The following is a 21,274-nucleotide window of genomic DNA, read 5'->3' on the forward strand; positions in this document are numbered from 1 at the left end:
TCACTGAGTGCTGCTGTGCCAGACGTGCTGGAACTTCAGTATGACCTGAAGTCCAGGGCAGCAAAGTGGTGCCACCATTGAGATTACCAGTGTGTTTTTATCCATTCCTTTAGCAGCAGAGTGCAGGCCACTGTTAGTGTTTACCTGGAGTGGCATCCAGTACACCTGGAAGTGACTGCCCCAGAGGTGGAAGCACAGTCCCACCATTTGTCATGGACTGATGTGGGCTGCACTGGGAAAGGGTGAGGTTCCAGAACACTTGCAGTGCACTGATGACATCATTGTATGGGGGCAACACTGCAGAGGAGGTTTTTGAGAAAGGGGAGAAAATAATCCAAATCCTCCTGAAGGCTGTTTTTGCCATGATCAAGGACTTGTCCAGAAAATTCAGTTCGTAGGAGTAAAGTGGCAAGATGGATGTTAGGAGAGTCCAGCGGATGTGGTCATCAAAGTAGTGTGTCCAGACAGCAAAAAGGAATCACAGGCTTTCTTAGGAACTGTGGGTTTTTGCAGGATCCATGTTCCATAAGATAGTCAAGATTGTAAGCCTTCTCTGTCATGTGACACAGGAGAGCAACAGTTTTAGGTGGGATTCTAAACAGCAACAAGTTTTGGACAAGCTCAACTGGAGATTGTGCAGCAGCCTTTGGGCCACTCAGGACAGGATAAGATGTGAAAAATGTGCTCTACATTGCAGCTGGGAAGCATGGTCCTTTTTGAAGTCTCTGACAAAAAAGTTCCCATGGAGACTTGAAGACAACCCCTGGGGTTCTGGATTCGCTGATAAAGAGGATCTGAGGCCTGTTACACCCCAACTGAAGAAGAGATCTTGACAGGTTATGAAGGGGTTGGCGCCGCCTTGGAAGTGATTGACACTGAAGTACAGCACTTTCCGGCACTCGGACTGACAGTGCTGGACTGGATGTCCAAGGGAAATTCCCTTCTGCACATCATGCCACTGACGCCACGTGGAGTAAGTGAATGACTCTGACCACACAGTGAGCTCAGATAGGAAACCCGAATCACCCTGGGATCTTGGAAATCATCACAAAGTGGCATGAAGGCAAAAATATCTGTATCATCAAAAGAAGAGGAGGAAAAAGTGCCACCATGCTAAGGAGGCTCCACCATATAATCAGCTACCAGAAAATGAAAAGTGATGCTCTCTTCATTGCTGCTTCCTGTCATACCATAGGGACAAATTGAAGATGGAAAGCTGCCATGTGGAGTCTTACACAGTGCATTGCAGAAGCTGTTGAAGGACAAGGTGGTCCTTGCAGCGCTGAAAGCCATCCAGCTGTCTTCAAATATTGCTGTATGACAGAAATGGCCAACATTCTACCTCTGCATTCCTTTGCGGATGGTGGCAAATGCTGGAGGGAGGGGAGCTGGACCAATGAAAAAAGACCAGTTGGCAGTGCAGAGGGAAACCCATCTGGGCTGCTGAAGTGTGGCTGCCTGGGTAGAGAAATTGACTGTAAAAGTATGTTGCGTAGATGCACACATACCCAGGAGTTGGGCTACTGAAGAGCGTTGCAACAATGAATGGGTGGATCAGGCTGCCAAGGTTAAATTGCCTCAGGTGAATTATTTCTGGCTTGGTGGGCAGCCCGTGACACCTCATGTCATCTGGAAAGAGATGCAACATTATAGATGGGTTCATGATTATGTGGTGAACTTAACCATGGACACCATCTCCAGGTTATCTATGACTGTGAAATGTGTCCTGCAGTCAAGCTGGGCCAAGTGGGTAAAAAGCCCCTGTGGTATGGGGGGCAATGGTCAGTCAAAATACAAATATGGGAAGGCCTGGCAGATTGAGTACCTCACAGTCCTGCAGACCCGCCAAGGCAAATGTTACGTGCTGACAGTGGTGGAAGGCACCACTGAATGGTTGGACCTACCCCATGTCTCATGGCACTGCCCAGAACACCATCTGGGCCTTGAAAAACAAATCCTCTGTCAGCATGGCACTCCAGAAAGAATTGAGATAGACAACAGCCTCTTAGACATCTGAGCCAGATACCATGGGATTGAGTGGGTGTGTCATATTCCTTAACATGCACCAGTCTCTGGTAAAATTGAACAGCATAATGGACTGTTAACAACCATATTGAAAGTAATGGGTGGGGAACCTTCAGACATTGACATCTACATGTTGCAAAAGCCACCTGGTTAGTTAACACTTGAGGCTACACCAGTCAAGCTGGCCCTTCACAACAAAACCTCCACATTCTGTAGAAAGGGATAAGGTCCCCATGAGGGATAGAATATGAGCAATATATTAGGGAAGACAGTTTGGGTTAGTCCTACTTCAGACAAAGGCAAGCACATCTGGCAGTTTGGTTTTGCTCAAGGACCTGGTTACTCTTTGTGGGTAATGCAGAGGGACAAGGAAATGTGATGTGTTCCTCAAAGGGATTTGATTTTTGGGTGAGAAAAGTCTGTAATGTTGAATTGTGTAATATTATTTGGTGAATAGCAGTGCCACTGTGTTCCATGACTGCAGTTGACAAAGTGTATAGACTGCTTCAGATATACCAGTCATAAATTCCTGGTGCAGTTTGCCACCAGCCCTCTTGCCCTAGAAGACCTCTAGGACAGATGGAATCCACAGTCTTGGACTAAATGAACTCAACAGACATCTTGGAGGGACAGCCATTGATGATTGAAACGATACCTGTGCTTTTGTAGATATCTATGTCTGTGTGTGTGTGTGTATGTGTATAGTTGGTAAGGGGTAGGATTTGCACATGATGTATGTGGTACAGAATAAGGGATAGATAATGTCCTAATAGCCAGAAGAGGATGTGGCTAGAATCTGATGTGGATATGTGGAGGGGTGTCTCTGTGTAAGTGTCTCTTGAGCATCTCTCTAGCTTGGATTACAGCAGCCTGCTGACCTGTACTGAAATTCTGCACCACATCACATCATTTTCTGGGGACCAGGGAAAGGGGTCCATTCCAGGTTGGGGTGGCTTGGGTATGGTCAGGTTGCGTCAGGCTCTGCAGTGCACATTCACGTGTGAATTGCTTGCCTCTCTTGTACGCTTCTGTTCTTAATACCATTACTTTTACAGTTCATTTTCTTATCCCATTGCTGTTTTCAGTGAACTGTTCTTATTTCAACCAATGATCTTTACCTTTTGTGCCTCTAATTCTCCTTTTCAGTGGGAGCACTGAAAGAATACTATTCCTAAACCACAATAGGTTCTATGCAGCTTCAGTTCAGGTAGAAACTGGGAGCAGTGTCATTAGAGTGCCAAATCTGCAGCCTAAATTGGGCTTCTGGGAACAATTCAAATGGCTGTCTTTCCCACTTCTGCAGTGTGAGGAAGCCTACATGTATTGACAAGAATTTGATATTGGATTTGTGGATGAAGAAGCAATTGTGGAGAAGCTCTTGTAGTACATTCTTGTATTAGCAAAACACAGCTCCTTCTGCCATGTGGTGAATGTAGATCATCCGGTTGAGGATGTCTTCATTGACAGGAGCGGACTGCTTAGTTAATGTGCAGTTAGTTAATACTGCTGTACCTGTTGCACTAAAGTAGGAGGAATGATAAGGTTACTGGTGACTTTTAGTTGACAACAGATAAATAAATGGTGGAGAAATACGATGTAGATATGTGGAGAGAATGTCTGTGTGTAAGGATCTCTTAAGCGTCTCTCTAATTTGGATCACAGCAGCCTTCTGACCTGTACTGAAAAATTTTCAGATTAAATTTTTGTCCTAGAGGTGTTACTCTATTATGGAGCTACTGTTGACTGTAGAGAGAATATTTTTTTGAACGCTGAACTACTTTTAGTCTCAGAATTCACGTGTTTTTGTTTTTCCTTTCCTGTAGTTACACAGCACTGGTTGGAATGTTTGCAGCAACATAAACAAGTTTCTTGGTGAGTATAAGCGTAGATCCTTTTTTTAATTGTGGTTTTCCTTAAGATTTTGAAATTTTGCTTTAAAATTCAGGTTTTACTTAAATGCGATCTACAGAGCTTCTGCAAGACTTACCTGTGTTGAATTCTTGTATTCTTAAAGGCTGCCATTTTTTCCTTAAACTGAAAATACACAGTCTCATTAAAGTAGGCTTTCATGAATATTACTTTATTTACGAAAAACTTGATTTGTTTTATGTGACTTAAACCTTTTTCCAAATTCTTTCTGTTTGTTGAGTGCTTAGGTGCTTGTTTTTTATCTTTAGTGTTTTCAGGAAAAGAAAGGGGAAACCAGAACATGGGACATGATCAAATGACTGAAAATAATAGTTTTTAGTAATGACTATTTATTTCTTTGATTGCACTTGGTAATTCAAATAGATTTCATTATAGAAATTTTTTTTGTTCTGTTGAATTGCTTATATTCGTAATTTCTGCTTCGGTGTTGGTCTATCCCAGTCTCAGCACCAGTTGAAACTGACAGTACAGTTACATGCGATGTTGCTGAGGGGATGAAAATTACATTTTCCAGGCCCTGTAATCTCAGGGAGAGAGTGAGGATCTCTTTTAGAGGCTCATTCATGTAATGCTTTTTCAGTTTTGTCACCGAGTACTTTGGGAAGGTCTTGGTTCTGCCTGAGGAGAAGAGCAAATGTAGATTTTTACTGGTCAGTTCTCCTAATCTACTTGTATAAACTAGAGCAAAAGTAGGATACTGAAATCAAGTACTCAAGTCTTATGGTTTGAGGGAATGTCAGTGGTGAGGAATAAGCCATTCAGCATTCTCGTTACAGAGATGTTAAGTATCAGTTCAGGATCCGGTTTCTGTTTTGTGTGGCTCAGAGTTCACCTGTGTAGTTGTTAATGTAATCTGGGAACCTTTTAAAACAAGTTAAGTGCTGGTGAATATGTAGTTGAGGATGCTACATCGTGCAAATAAGAACTGCGTATAGTCCAGTGTCTTGTTTGAAATGTGTCTTTTGGATAGAAGAAGGGAGGTGATGCAGTATTCCTTGAAATTTGTTGCAGTGTCAGGTCTTCCTGTCTAGTTTAAATCTTTCTTGTTCCTGTTACTTAAAAAAAATGCCAAACCCAAAAACTTGCCTGAAGATCTAAGCATTGTGGTATGAAATACTGTTGTGAAGGACATCACCTGAAACTTACGGTCCTATCCGAAAACAGTAACCTACCTGTGAAATGATACACAAAACCAACGTGAGGCAGGAGCAGACATCCTTGGATGAACAGAGGCTGTTCTTGGGTTAACATGTTCAGCAGGTATAGGAGTTTTTTATCTGTTTTTATGTGTAGGGCAAAACACAGTAAGGCATACTTCATGGTAGCACTGCTGCTGTAGTCAAAACTTGCCAGGTAGAGGGTGTTTTGTCTGCAGGCAATAAAAGTTTATTGTAATCAGCTTTCCAGTGCCAATACAGTTTTTAAGTGGTGCTTGTGAGACTTCCACTTAGTCTTCATAAGATGCTGTTAGGATTGTATAGTCTAAGTGGTGTCTGTAAATACTGTTTTGCAGTCTTGATATCGTACCTTTTCTCATCTGCAGGTGTGTGGTTTCAGCACAGCATGGCTGTGGTCATCCACTTGCAAGTTGTTCCAATTGTGGTGGGGTCCATGGACTTCTCTGGACTGACCATTCCCAATGGGGGCGTGCATATTGTAGGGGGTGAACTGGGTGAGGCTTTCATCATTTTTGCCACTGGTGGAGGCGTGAGGCTAATGTCATGGGTGCAGATGATAAAAGGTCAAAACTAACTACATTGACGAGTAAGAAAAACTTGATGTACAGAATGTGAATGGACTTAGTCCTTGGCAGTTCCATATGTAGATGTGCAAGCAGATTTGGAGCAGTGGTGCTGGAGAGGATAGCAGAGTCAGTCTTAACCTTAGGCTTTGTGAAATCAACTGTAAACATGCTTTGTTGTTGAAGGAAACAAAACAAGCTTGTGTTGCTTGTGTAGGAGTGACAATGCTGCCTGCAGTACCCCAGGTCAGCAACATCTGTGCTGCATCTCCAGGGAATACAAGACAATCTCTGGGTGGTTGCTTTTACTTCCTGGTTTTGCTAGTGCTTTTTATTACCTGTCCTACCCTGTAGTCCTGTGGAATCACCACCAAGGTACTGAGTGCTTCCTAGGAGTTGGGACAGCAAGCTTCCCATCCAGAACAAAATATAAATTCTCAGTGCAAAGTAGGATTATATTAATGCAAACTGTCAAAATTGACTGTGCTTCTTTATCAGGTCAGAGAACTACATTTTTTTTTCCATGGTGTTCCTCTTTTTTTCTTTATTGTATCCTTATGGCAGAGGGAGGGAAATCCTTGGGTTTGGCATGGATGCACAAAAGAATGAAGGAAATAGGCTGAATTTTGGAAGTGAGTTGCATTTCTTCTGAACTGCTTATGAAGCAGCACTGAGACAGAATGAAGTTTGAAAGCGAGGCTGATTTTAGGGAAGGGGTTTTGGTATGACACTTTGTAAAGGAATGGTTTAATCACTCCACGGGGATTTTGAAAATAGTTTTGCCAGGGTAGGTGTGGTTTGGAAAAGGCTGCAGTGATTTTGCAGTTTTCACAGAGGAAACAGGAGAGGCTGTTATTAGTGAAAGTTTGCCATAACTGCTTGGCTTTGCTCTGTCTGATAATATGAAACAGATTTTCAGTTGCCAGAGGAGCCCACTCCTGTTAGAACTTGGTGATATGCCAGGTTTGGGGCTCTGCACTGACAGAGCCTAAAACTGCAAAGAGTAAGAACAGTTACAGGTGAAGGTGTACAGGACCTGCACTGTTAGCAGAGCAGAAAGCTTGTTTCAGGAGTCAAAAATTGTGATCCCTGAAGGAATCAATATTAATATATTTTCCTCTGCATTGCCCTGAGGTAAGTGTACCTTTGTCACTGATATCTGTCTGCATAGTTGAATAGTCTTTAAACGTTAAATTACCTTATGATGACTTTGGTAGGGAAGAAAAGACTGTTTTTTAAATAACATGTATTTCAGTAATACAGATTTAGAAACATTTTGTTTTGGAGGTAGTGATTTATCTAAATTGTGAAGTATTTGGTCCTAGAACAGATCTGATCCTCATAGAGAAGTAAGATATTTTGGAGAAAAGCCATAAAGCTCTTGGAGTAGGCCTAGTCTCCTTGTTTTAATCATGGTCTTGAATACATGGGATAAATGTATTCTCAGAGTTACCAGAGTGGAAATCCTGTTCGTGTGTCACTTTAGATACCAAGTTAATACAAATTGATTTTCTGGTGAAGAAAATTTTAGGAGAGATGTTCTGGCAAAGGATTCTTATTTCCAAGTTGTAGCTATAAATGTGTCATCAGTCTGGGGTTGTTTGGTGACAAGGTGTTTTAATGTAGTTCAAGGTTTTTAAGCAATCTTTGCTGGAGAGGATAGGGGCAGAAACATAAAACCTCAAAGTGGCAAGCCTCTGTGTTCGTGCTGGCTTTCTGAGAAATGACGTTATCAGTATGGTCATGGTCATGCTGGTGAAGTGTATTTTGGCACTGCCTCTTGGCTTAGTTTCTGCAGAGCCATGTTATGTTCTCAGTAAAAGTTGTGTCTCATGGTTTCAGTCTTGCTGTAAGGCTGGATATTTTGGGGTAAGATGGTTGAGACAGTCTACTGAGTAATTTATCTCGTGTAATGTTCTGCCAAGTATACATCTGCTTGAGGAAGCTGTTCCTGAAATTTGCTGTAAATGGAAAAGCCAGCCTGCTTTTCATGGTCTGAGGAGCAGGACCACAGTGCAAGCCAGTGGTAGGATGTGAGAGAGAACCCAAAGCAGCCCAAGTTTTGTAACTTGTAAGGGGAGAGAAATGAAGTCTTGGGAAGAGGGGCCAATGATATGAGATTTTTTGCTCACAAAATTTTTTCTCTCTTTCAACTTTGTGACTTACTGCCTTCTAACAAGCTTAGCTGAGTTAGTGAAATGCAGTATGTGTGTGCTTTAACTAATATTGGTGTTAGCTGACTATGATTAGCTGTGTTCTGATTTTCATGGAATGCGTTGCCTCTGTAACTCTGATTAAATGGCTTTGGCTGTTTCCTTCACATTTCCTATTAGCTGTGATACTCATATTTTTAAAATATTTGAATGAAACCACAGTAAGACCTTTAGCGCCAAAATAAATGTGTTTGTGGAGGCCCTATTGTGTGTGGCCCTGTTACTGAAGTTAGGAGATGGGTATGTTCCTCTCCAGCCCCATAGAGGTGAGCTGAGATTGAATCCCTTTCATCCAGATGGCAGCTCTTACTGAGCTGTGGGAAGCTGAAATAATGCACTGAGAGTGCATGTGGGTTGACTTTGCATGTCCTTCCTTAGTAAAAAGGAAAAATAAGTGTACTAGGAAAAGAATCACCTTGCAGATATCATTTCTTCAAGTGTTAAGCAAAATGTATGTCTGCTCAATGTTTGAAGGTATGAAATTCCCTTGCTAGAGGGAGGAAAGGTGTAATGATGTAAATCTGCAAAGAAAATAGTGGCTATAGCTTTGCATTTGCTGCCTTTTTCTTTTTTTCAATTTCTACATTCTGATGCAACATAAACTGTAAAATCCCAACTATATTAAGTTTTTCTTAATTTCCTTTCCCAATTAAAAGTTATGGACTCCCACCCCAACCATTAGAAGACTGGGCTGATTCAGATCCAATGTGATACTTTGAGAGCTCAGTCTGCTATCAGCTATTACTCTAGGAAATTAATTTTTTTCAGTTCCTAGATGGCTAGAATACTTGTCTTTTGCTGTGAATCCAACTTACAGGCAATAGTATTTTTTCCCCTGTACCCTTGCAGGCTGCTTTAATAGAGGTGAGGATCAGTCTAAAAGCACTGTTTAGAGGAAGGCAGCAGATGAGCTTTTGGTAGAGAAGTTTTTTTTGCAGTGTGGTGGTTGAATGGAGGTGGTTGGGCTGTCTCTGTGGTCAGCCCTTGGCAAATGGCCTGGCCTAAAAAGTGTGGTAAAGGAGTAGGTTTTGCCTATCGTAAAAGCTCTACAGTATTCCTAAAGATCTTTGATTTCTGATCCACACTTGAAATTAGAGTAATTCTTCACGATGTTAACATTTTTGTAGATGCAGCTTAGTTGATACCATTGCTATTTATGCCTTATGTGAACCAAAATGCTAGTGCTTATTTCTGTGCATGTCTCCTTGTTCATGTAGTGCAAGACTAGGTTTTTTCTTTTAACTTGATTCAGTTTCGTCCATCTGTAATTGAATCTTCAAGACACAACCTTACTCTAAGGACAGTGATATTGAGTAAGACTTACTTGTGTTTTTGGATCTTGTGAGCTTGAAGACTACAGGAATGGATCATAATTTGTATCTTAAAATTGTGGGAAACAACTGACAAAACAACTGACAAAAATCAGGAAAAATAGCTGTTAACCAGGCTTTTTCACTATGTGTACCTTGAGAGAAACTACTAGAGCAAGATTTCTTAATCTTTTATATTATCTATTGGAAACAAATATTAATGAATGAAGGCTTTTTTATATTCTGGTTAAAACAGTGGAGAAGTTGGACGAAAACAATGCAGATATGCAAAGAGTATAGAGAGTCTTTTAAAATTGGTTTGAAAAATTACATATTTGTAATGTCTTTGAACTTTATTGCACTTCTAGTGATGAGGTGACATGATGTTCCAGAGTATTTCACTAATGTGGTAGCTGTTGAAAGATTGTCATTGTGTTTGTTTTGCCCTCTTCCTGTTTACTGGATTCCTTGTTTTCATCAAAATGGGGGGGGGGGGAGAAAATATTATGAAGCTTTGGTCTCATTTGTGAATAAACACTGGGTTGCGTGGTTCTTAATTGACCTGGAGCTTGGACCAATGGGTAGAGGCTGAGCTTCACTCTTTTCATGGTCCAGTAGCTGCCGTTTGGAACATACTTTAGGAATCCTTCTGCAGACTGTCACTTGGAAACCCTTGTTTAAAAAATAATTGCCCACTTACTTTCTGCAAACCAAAATTACAGTGGTTCCTTAACATCTGGCTTCTGGGAATTATAGTGCATAAGCTTATTTTGTGTATGTCTTGATTAGTGATTGATATTTAATTGCATTTTTCAGGGGAATAAAATCAGCAGTGTTGATATTACAAAATGACAAAACATCCTCCGAATAGAAGAGGGATCAACTTTGAGGTGGGAGCCCAGTTGGAAGCCCGTGACAGATTAAAAAACTGGTATATTTTTAAAACCATTCATGTTATATTGATTTTAAGTCTTTACTATCTATAACATTTTGTATTGATTCAATATTTAGCGTCGTAGTCATTGGTTTGTAGGAAAGTAGTTAATTTATAAAAGTTTATATACCAGTGATTGAGATGGGCAATAGATGCTGGTATGTTGTGCTGGCCCTCCAGAAGTGTACTGGTATTGTGTCTGAGAATAGGACTGCTCCTAAATCTAGCTGGACTTCAGGCTCTCATTCTCCTGAATTCACCCTTTAAGTTCTGTGCTATACTTAATATTGCAGAGTAGATATTAGAGAAGAAAGAATTCTTTGCAGTACACAATATCCTTGCTGCTTTCTTTTCCAGATGCTGTTGTGAATTCATAGGCTCCAAAATCTGATGGAGTTTGTTAGGCCTGTGCTCATATGATGGTGGTCAGCTTTAGAATTAAAGAATTGTGTGGAGAAACATTTCCATGCTAACAAGTCTAGTCTGGTGCCTGTCTTGCAACTCTCGGCTGTGAGGAAGAACATTTTTCTTCATGAACCACTGCATTAGGAAGATGAAAAAGAGCCTACAGATTACTTAGGCTAACTTTGAATTTTCTGACTCTGTACATTTCAGGTAGCTCAAAACTTAGCATTTAATAGTTCTCAGTGAATGAGAGATAAAATGAAAATTGCCAAAGACTTCTTAAATACAGGAATTAATTTGGTTTTGTTAGCTCGTGTAGATAACTTCTCTTTCCAGAAGTCATCTGTAGTTGATTTTTATTAAGAAGTCTGTGTGGGTTAGATATGATTGTACTTAAAGCTCTGGAACCTGCCAATAGGTGAAGTGTGCAAAGTCAGTATTGAAAACTATTTGGGCATCTCGGGAAGACAGTGCACTGCCTTGGACACAGGGGATTTATTCCAAAACGTCTTGGTTGTATGCAGAGCACGTTCTCTCCAGGTACAAGGGCATTGGAATTGTGAAAATGAGAAAACAGCTCTTTCCATAAAGAACATTAAATATGAACATTAAATCCTATTCACATGTTAAATTGGCTTAGCTGTGTATCCAAGACTTGTGTAGGTAAGCACTAATCTGAACCTGCCTCCATTTTTGATATTCTTGAGTTTTGTTACTACAGGGAAAAAAAATTAGTCAGGCTTACAAAAATAAGATCTCTTAGCCTGTCTGTAATGTAGGCTTTTTAAAGATGCAGTTTGGTGTAGCTACTGTTTGAGTAAGGCTAATAACTTGTGTCCATGACTCTTATTCTTCTGATGGTTGTTCAACAACAGTGTTTGAGTGTACATAACTCTTGCATAGGAAAGCTTTGTGGGGGGAATTAACAACCTGCTCTACTTTCTGCATATCCCTTGGCTTAAATTTGAATTTTGGGTGTGCTATTTGTTCCATGTTCCTTGGTTTTTGGAAACACTTGATCTTAAATTACCTGTCCTTACACAGTGCTTTGCAACTCTGGTCTCACAACTTGGTTATGAACTCTCCAGTTCTGAAATCTTTTGTTTCTTTGCGAAGCTTTGAACCCTGGATTGTGTGCATTTGCATTTTTAGGGTTTCTCAATCAAAATTTTTAAGAGCTGGGGGCTTAGCAAAACTGTCAGTGCTGACACAACTCACTGGGTGTGGATTTGTAGAGGTCAGCAGACTGTTTTTTTTTTTCCTCTGCTGCTTTCATCTGCCCCTGTGCACCCAGGACCACCACTCTGTGGTGTGGTTACTGTGCACTCCTCGAGGGGCACAGGATTTTCTGTTTGATGACACTTGATTTTCCCAATGCTAGACCTTTGGAGGTCCAAATTTTTCTTGTGTGTACTTTTGTTGTTGTATTGGTGCTAAAACATAGTCACAAGTTTCCTGTTTAGTTAAAGTGCTGGCTTTGATTTCTGTTCTCCGTACCAAATACATCAGTCAATTCATGGGCCGCTATTGCCAGTCTGTTGGCAGTGATGCTTTGGAAAATACTTCATGTCAGAGTTCCATATATCTCTCTTTCATGTCAATAGCTTGTGCTCCAAGTTGCTAGTTAAGGACTTCTAGGGTGTTTGGATGTGTTGTAAACCCTAGTGAATTAAAAACACTGTATGCCAGCAGAGTAGTCAGTGTGGAGCCTGCCCCTTGTCAAAGTGCAAAGTGAATTTTGTATCTTTACTGCTCATCCCAGAGGTTGCTTTGTTGTATTTGGAATCAGCATATTGGCAGTGCACTGCAGTTCCTGGTGCAGTTGTCTGTCATGTCCTGTACTTGAAGTCCAGGGAGTATAGTGAGTACTTTTGGTGTTTCTTAGGGCTTGGTTTGATGCATCGAAACTGTCATGAAAGATTTGTCTGTTGACCTCAGGTTGCTATGGGGAGAGAGCCTCTGTGGACGCTGAAAGGTCTCATAGTGCTGGAGTTGAGAGGATGAAGGAGAGGGGCTGCTGCAGTAGGGCAGCCCTGAGTGGAGGGATCCCAGTGGGGTTGCTGTAGCCATGGACACGGGCACACTGTCCCAGCTGAATTGACTTTTTGAAACTTTTGCATTGAATCATTTACACTGATTGAGTGGTGGCTAGCTACATCCTCTCTTCCTGAAAAGAGGATGACTGCACTATTTGGCTGCAATAGGCAAATGATGTTACCTTTTGTTACCTTGTTGTAGTGACACACCCAAGTTTTTCTGTCTATTGTCTGAGTGAAATGGATGTGAAGGGGCTTTTGATTATGGTTTAGAGCTCTTGAGTAATATTGAGAGTATGGTGCTACCCTGTTAAGATTCAGATTGTCAGTCCCATAGTTCAGTGGTTCATGCTGTCAGGAATCGGTCTCTAAGTACTAAAAAGATGAACCACTATAGCTGTTGTCCTTCGCAGTGCTGGTTCTCCTGGATGCTTCCTTTCCTCTCTGCATTGCTTTGACTGCACTAAGCTTGTCCCTTCCAGGTTCCAAGGAGGTGGGGGTTTATAGCAATTCTGTCTTGGGATGTAGAAAAAGAGAAGGGAAACAGATCTAGTCCACGGAATTTCCAGATATTTAGCTGTTCCCAGAAGAGGATAGTTTTACATTTGTCTACCATAAACCTATTTTCATACGGTTTGCTGTGCTTTGACGGCTGTAGTCTGTGGTTGCTAGTCATTGCTAACCATAGTCTCTTTAGTTCTTTGAGCTTCTGATTGCCTCTTAGGTTCTTAGAAAACTAACAACAGCAGTTTAGGCATCTTGGAGATTTTCCCTTACTGTTTAGCCAATTCATAAGTCCTTGAAATGTATGACTGCATCATTCCTTTAAAATTGAGCTGGAAAATGACTTGTTTTGCCCTTCCTGTATGTTGCAAGATGTTGTCTCCAATTTCACAGTGTTTCAGATAAATATTTAAATCAGTACCGTTTGGGGTTTTCTTACCCAGGATCTGTTTAGCTGTCTTGAATATCTGAAACATAAACTTTAAAAATTTAGAGATTTTAGAGAAGCTAAGATTTTAGTTAGAGATAAGCTTTGTTGGAGCTCATTAAAACAAATAGGTAGGTCTTGATGAAGTTAAGAGTTAGTAGTTAACTAATAATTGATTATTTGTCAACATAATGTTTGGTTAGCTGGGTTTATAATGAAGAATACAGAAACTGACAAATAGCTTTGAGGAAGGTAAGACAATTGTGGGCCTCCTCTGTTCTGAAACCAATTGAAGACAAGGAATGGGAGTTCTTCCAAGGGTTCATTTGTCACATTTGCATTGAAAAGGTAGAAAGGTCAGAACGAGGAAGACTACATTTACTACTTCTTTTTGGGAGGCCTCCCCATGAAAGGAACACACTGGGCATGCTTAATAGCTTTTGAACTAATTACCATATGAAGCGGGGGAATGGGATGTACCAAAGTCATGAATATGTATTTGTATTTTGGGTATTCAATACTTGCATAGATAAAAGAACTCTGTAATCACCTGTAAATTGCGGTGTGTATTTGGGAGCTATCCCGCACACTGCCTGCGACACAATAAACATACACTTTCTAACTTTAAACTGTTAGAAAGTTTTGGTCTGTCACAGTTGGATATCGGTACTAGATCAATATCCATATTTTTAATAAATCATATCCATTGAGTCAGCTGAATACTTCCTTTGTGGTTTGGGGGAGGATGTGTTGGGCCACCCTGGACATATCTTAGTTGTTCTCTGGGGCCTTATCCAGGCTTCAGCTATTGGCCTTTCACTTAGTGTATCCTCCTCATAGTATTTTTTTTTTAATAAACAAGATTGAATTACTTTCAAGTTACCTCTACCCCTATGCATGTTCACAGGCTCTTTGGAAGAAGTGTATGGGTAATGTTCTGTCACTCTTCTGTATAGGTCTGTGAGCACTTGTGCCTCCTGATGCTTGCTCAGTTCTACAAAAGGTGTGGGAGGAAGGAAGCTTGGCCTGTCAATGTGGGGTGCTCAGGGCTGTTGAGAACCTATGAACCTTTCTGTGACCCTTTCTGCTTTATTTTGTAGCTGAAAGTGCTCTCATCTGAAAGAAAAGTGGTGTCGAGGTGTGTCAGAGTTCATGGATAGGTCTAGCACAGCTTGTAATAGGTTTACTGCTTCAATCAAGAGCACTGAGCATATGCTAACTGATGCTTGTTGCTTCAGAAAGAGAAGATGTTGAGGCTTTGCAGCATGTTCTCCAAGAACTGAAAGCTCTAGCTCAGTCATACTTACTCAGGTAGACTGAAATTTGGTGTCATTGTCAGATATGCTATTCTTGATGATCTTAACTCCCATTAGTGAAGTGGGATAGGTGCAGATGGTACTGATGTATGATTCTAGGATGACAGTTTTGGTGGAGAAAGTTCCTTCTTTTGCTGGATATGAAGCAGGGAACAGTCTTGCATCATTGATTTGGTTGGCTCTTGTAACTTGGACTTGTCTCATCTCAGTGGTAGAAAGTGGACTGTGCTTCCTAGAGGTGGTTATCTGTTTGGACAGAATTACTAGCTTCATACTGAGTCAGCACTCTGTCCTTTTTATTAGCTTCCCTCCTCATCATTGAAAATCTAGGCGTACTGCAGTCCCAATGGCAAGAGCACCCTTCTGGCTGCTCTCCTGTTGAGAGGATCTGGGATTTCTTATGTGTTTTTGCTGCTCTCAGATTGTGGGGAATGGGATGCTGATTTTTGTCATTACCTGTACTTAGTGATATCCAAAAATAATCTGTTTAGGTTGTGACTGTGACTACTGCCCCCTCAAGAGTTTGTGGAGGATGGTACTTGAGTTATCTAAATACATAGTAACTTGACTGTCACAGGAAAGAAGTTTCTTTTTTTTTCCAAGAATTTGGTAGCCAGTTACAGATCTCCCTGCCATAAATATCTCCTATTGGAATTCCTTTCCTCCACAGCCTTTGCTGCATGCATTTTGGTAATACATTGGGATGAACTAATGGCATAGCTTGACGTGTATGGCAGCGAGTATCCTTAATCTGTAGTTGCAGTGTAAGTCTCTAGTATGGCCTATTTGTAGCTCTTTGTGAAGTCATGACATGACTTAGATCTGCTGGAGGATTTTAGTTGTAGGTAGATTTGCTTTCTCTTTGTGTAGGGTTGTAGAACAGTAGCCTGGGTTGCATTTGAGTTTTAATTCTTACATGTCTAGGCTTTACTGTTGGTATCATGCTTGATCTTTTCGAGATGCCACTTCTTTCTACCACTTGTTCTGTCTTTCAAGTGTGATATACCAGATAAAGAATACTTGTGGATTTGAGTTTTGTCTTCAGCCCTTTGTTCAAGAATTCACTGAGGCCTTGTCTTTCTTCCAGAATACCAAAACCACCAACAAATGGAAATTTTTTCTTGATGTTACTGTTGTGGAAGGGAAAGCTTTGTACTTCAATGTTACCTTCAGTTGCGATAGTGAAGTAACTGTGATTCTGAAATCTGTACTGAAGTTACAAATTACCAATGCAATTTAAAGAAATACAGAGTTTGCGAGGTCATCCTGATCAGAAACATTTGAATTTGGCTCATCTCAGATTCCCCTACTACTAATGTACTAAGAAGTTTATATTTAAAAATCCCATGATTTTGCAGATGAAATTTAACTTTGTGATTCTAAAACTTAAATTATGTTTAGTGTGCCTATTGGGTTTTGCTGTTACATTGGGTAGATGATTCATGATGTCTGGTGATGGGTGTCTTAGAGAAGTGAGTGTGTTGGCACCCAAGTGTTACTATTGATAATAGTGAACTGAAGTTATTGATTTTGTAAAATGTGGTATGTCTAGATGTAGGGAAGGTCTTTCTGACTTGTGAATCTGTAGTTAAATTTTTTCCATGCCAGACTAAGAACTCCTTAGTTGTCTTCTCTTGCTGCAGCCAATGTTTGCATTTGCTGTTCAGTTTTGGGTTTTCTTATGTGCTTTGCTCCGTCATTATGTAGCATCATATAAGTGGCACATCAAATTAATACAGTTGGAGGAGCTAAACCAAGGTTAATTTGTAGAAAGTCTCAGAGACAGCTTACCTTTTTCATAATGAAAATATTGTAATCTACCTTTGACTAGGTATCCAGCGCACATTGAAGAAATTGATTATGAAGAGGGGAAAGTACTTATCCATTTCAAGCGCTGGAACCATAGATATGATGAATGGTTTTGTTGGGACAGTCCGTACTTGCGCCCCCTAGAGAAAATACAGCTAAGAAAAGAAGGATTGCATGAGGAAGAAGGTTGTGCAGTAAGTGGAAATTTGAAAATATTTGTGTGTCGTTTGTATGAATGATGACCTTTAAAATGCTTCACTGTTGCTGTGTTACCTGCTGTGTAAATTTTATGATTTCTTCTAAACATTGGAAAGCTAGTAATTGAAATGTTTTAATAAAGTTGTATGTTTCAGTAATTCTCAGATGAAGACACTTTTAACTACTGTTTTTTAGGGATTTCATATCAATGATCGGGTATTGGCATGCTGGTCTGACTGTCGCTTCTATCCAGCCAAAGTTACTTCTGTTAACAAAGATGGTAAGGATTCCTGGTTTTGTCACACTTAGTAGCTATGTATTTCTAATTGTGCTGGAACCTCATTTAGGTGGAGAGATACTACAGCAGATGGAAAACAGCTGTGAAAAATTGCACTTTCAATTATGTGTTGTAGTCTGTCATTAACTTTTTTAATGTCTTACCTTTTTTTCGAGGAAAAAAAACTCTGCTGGGCTATCCAGTCAGTACTTGCTTTAAGTATATATGTGGAAGAAGTTGTTTCTTAAATTTGTTGCTATTGCTTATAAACTGCAATAAAACCTATTGTCAGAGCTGCGAAATCCCCTTAAAAATCAGAAGAGGAGGGGGAACTGTGAATGATTTGGTGTAATGCTGGGCTTGCTTTAGATTGTCTGTATTGTAAGATCAGAGAGAAAAGGACTGTGTAATTATATATTGCGATATTCCACCAAAAATATTTTGGGGCTTTGTGAGTAAGGTGCATCTGGGGAGCAACTCTACGATTACACATACACCTTTATTTTGACCAGAATTGTTTTGGATAACTTTGCTGTGTCTCCCTGGCCTGTGATAGGAGCTCTGTGTTGAGGGTTCTGACAACACAGGTAAAGCAGCTTTTGTCTAGGGCTGATTGTGCAGCTGGAGTATTGGAGCTATTAGGTGGTGCTGTGTTAAATACCTTCTGATCTTGGAACTCTTGCACTTTGTTTTCGTATTTTAGGTACCTACACTGTGAAATTTTATGATGGTGTAGTTCAGACAGTCAAAAACATTCATGTCAAAGCTTTTTCCAAAGATCAGGTAAGTATGGTGTTTGTGCAGCTAGTGTATTCTTAAATGAGCAGTTCAGGTGGCTAGATTTGGTGAATTATATAATGTGAAATTAATGAAAAACCTTTACTGCTAAAACACAGTATGTCTGAAATGAAGTCCCTTAAAATGAAAAGGGATGATGGATATCTTAGAAAGGGGAAAAGGGGACTTCATTTCTCCTTCATTAATGGGAATCCCTTAAAATGAAGTGTGAATCTTTGTGGTATGATTTGCAGAGCTCTCAGGTTCTTTAAATGCACCTCTTGAACTAAAGAAGTCATAGGTATGTAAGTAAAACAGATTTCTAAAAGTCGTTGGAAAATTCAGAATGTACATACTAAAGCTAGTGGTAAGGTTTTGAATCATGCTGTGACCTGTTTGAGATGACTTTAGAGAGATATATATATATATCCATTAAAAAATATATATTTTAAAATAAAGGAGTGACAGCTATGGAGTGGACAGAAACTATTCTTTCCCGAAGTAACTGCTTAATATTCATGAGTCACTTAAGGAGCATGGCTCTTAATATTTCACCTCACAGCTTGGAGAAAAATCTGCTTTTTTTAACTGTTCCTTGTTTCCCTTCTGTGGTTTGGCTGTTTTACCAACCCTTCACTTGCTCAGTGCAGTGGGTTCAACCTTCACCTCATGATAGAAAGTAGTAGTGAGCCATTACATTCAAAAAAATAGAAATTGTCCTGCTGATGGTAAGGAGGAGGAAGTGCTGTTCTGTACTTTGATTTTCATGTACAGGCATGTAGGAAAGGCTGGTCAAATTCTGGCCTTGAGTAACTTGGTTAAAACTTCTTAAATACCTAAACAGAATAATTTTCATTACAGACAGGGTTTTAAGTCTGATCTGTTGCCACACATTCCTGTGTGGTAACTGTAGCATGTGGGGTTTTTTGTCATGCTCTCTGCCTTTAGTTTCCTGAAACTTTAAGTTTGAGCAAGGAAATTGAATCTGTCCCCCCGAGTAGAAGTCTTAAACACAGATTCCAGTAATGAATGTCAGTGGTACAATTTGTTTGTCACTGTTGTGGAGAGGTATGGCAGTCCTCCAGATTTCTGTATCTGCCAGGCTGGATCGGAATGCTATTTCACGTTTGCCATAAAGTTCCCTTAATAGCTTTTAAATGATTATCATTGTGTGTGGTGGAAAGTTGACTAATACTCACAAGTGAACTACTGTAGAATCTTAATTTCCATGAGAAATGCTTTTATGTTATTTAGCAGTAAATAAATGGAATTGAACAATCTGAAGAAATACCTCTGCATAAGTAAACAAAAATGTTTTGTCTCTCTTTTAGGAAGTTTCATGATACTGCATAGCTTTGGAAAGGTTTTGAAAGGAGATGAAAGGGGTTTTTAGTTGGTTCTTTCTGTTTTCTCCTTTTATCCTTTGTCCAAGAAGATTTCTCTTAGCCCGAGGGAATCTCTTAAGTTATGCTAGAACATTTTTCTGTCCTTTAGCATAAAAAAGCATAAAGTGAGAATTTCCTAGTGAGCTCTACTTATACAACCAGAAGTAAAGTTTGAAAAAAAAAAACCAAAAACAAACACCTGAACCACTGGAGTGCTCAAGAATCAGAAAAAACGGGTACAGCAGTAGTGTAGTAGCATGTTGGAAGGTGTCTTGTTCCTGTCCTTCAGGAGGAGAGAGTGTAGTCATGAAGGCAGACATAGCTCAAATCTTAGTACTTGTTAAGGAAAAAAAAAAAAGTGCTCCAAACCACACAATTCCTGAAGGAGGCAACATAAGCAGGTCATAATTCCTTTAAGTACAGTATTACTCTGTCCCCGTGTAGAGTGTGTAACTGGCTATGTTGAACAATGATGGTAAAATGCTAATGACCTGTAACAATGTGAATGTGCCCTTGCAAGGACACACAGCTTTGAAGAGTTCGGGAACACCAAGAGGCAATTCAGACATACTGTATTCACGATTCAGTTTCTTGAGAATATTTTGACTAGGATGGCTTCAGAGTGTTCCAGTACCACATACTTGATTCAAATCAGATGGTTTTGTAAGCATGGAAAGTGTTGAAACATAGTTGCCTGGGGTTGTTTTTTGAGGTAGTAGGTGTTCGTTTGTTTGTTTGTTTTCCCCTAGTGTTTGAGTTGTTGCTAAAGCTTCTCCCATAAGGAATTTACAGAATACAAACTTATAGAACATCTGTTAAAAGGAGTGCTCAGACATGTGAAAGACTTCCTTCCCATTTACTTGTCTGTTTTCATGTCTGTATATAGCAATTTCATGCTTTTAAACAGTGACTTTTTTAAAAAATCACATCTGTACCAAGTATGGTTGAAATAATGTTATGGAGGGCCGAGCAGATTGCACGTTCACCATTTTAATGTAGCAGTATTATTTCTTAAAGCTGTGGTCTGAAAATACCTTAAAAGGTATCACTTCATGTAAGCCACAGATAGACAGGAATATTAGAGTGGGACAAGGCAAGATGTAGTGCAGTACAAGGAAATAGTCAGTCTTAAGTGCATTCTCAGAATTTCATATGGCTTGAAACACGTGTTCCACTTCCTTTCCCCAAGAAGGTGTTGAGGTATTTAGCCTTTCCTGTCCTCTTTCCCTGGGTCAAAGTTCAAGATTGTTAGGCCCTGTAGAACTGTGTCTGGGAAGGAGCATGGTTGCTCTTTAATGCTTCAGTTAGGCAACAGGAAGAGAGAAGGTAATTGAACTAAAGGCAGTGTTGACACATGACCAAATATAAATTATTAATCCATGTGCAAAGGTAGATAAGATTTCTGTTCATCTAGGACAACCTGTAGTAGGATCACTGGAAGGGGGAAAAAAACATGATCAGCATGTATCATCCTCCCTGCCCCATCTCAGTGGTGTAAAACCTGATCACAAAAGGAGAAGGACATGGAGTAGCCTAAACAATATAAGCAGCAATGATTAGTGCAAGCAAACTGTGTGTCTGTTTTGAATGAGACTCTTCTGTGAAAGGAAGAGAGTTTGCAGATCTAAGTAATTGCGCTGTCTGCTGTTTTCTCTGCTCCTGACTCCCACTCTTTCTGCAGTGTCCCAAGTAGGTTTTATGTAGTACTGCACGAGCTAATAGGGACCCAGCCTACTTCTGGGAGCAAAGGAACAGCAAATGTCTTCTGTCATTGCGTGGTGAAGAATGGATTTCTTGCCCTGTCCTGTTCACATTGCACAAGTCCTTCACCAGTTCAGGTGCCTCTGAGTTTTAATCTGTGGGTTGCAATAGAGTGTGTACTTCTATCACTTGAAAAATTGGACAAAGATGCAGGTCTGCTAAATACATAGGGGAGGGCTGGCTTTTAGACTGCAGTGAGTTGATTTTCCTGTCATTCTCTTTATTCT

General features: G+C 40.1%; 1 protein-coding gene across 19 annotated transcripts in view; it reads left to right on the plus strand.

Annotated features, from left to right (window-relative positions):
• PHF20 (PHD finger protein 20) overlaps window positions 1-21,274 on the plus strand; it is a 72,887-nt gene that overhangs the window by 5,255 nt on the left and 46,358 nt on the right. For 12 of the 19 annotated variants that reach the window (XM_038159079.1, XM_038159087.1, XM_038159089.1 and 9 more), the window contains 5 exons: window positions 3,849-3,897; window positions 10,035-10,149; window positions 16,672-16,843; window positions 17,043-17,127; window positions 17,828-17,907. In XM_038159079.1, the coding sequence (XP_038015007.1) occupies window positions 10,067-10,149; window positions 16,672-16,843; window positions 17,043-17,127; window positions 17,828-17,907 (420 nt within the window). In that variant the 5' untranslated portion in view covers window positions 3,849-3,897; window positions 10,035-10,066. The other 7 variants (XM_038159084.1, XM_038159085.1, XM_038159096.1 and 4 more) reach the window with 4 other exon arrangements.

The sequence above is a fragment of the Motacilla alba genome, chromosome 20 (assembly GCF_015832195.1).
Source record: "Motacilla alba alba isolate MOTALB_02 chromosome 20, Motacilla_alba_V1.0_pri, whole genome shotgun sequence".
NCBI lineage: Eukaryota > Metazoa > Chordata > Aves > Passeriformes > Motacillidae > Motacilla > Motacilla alba.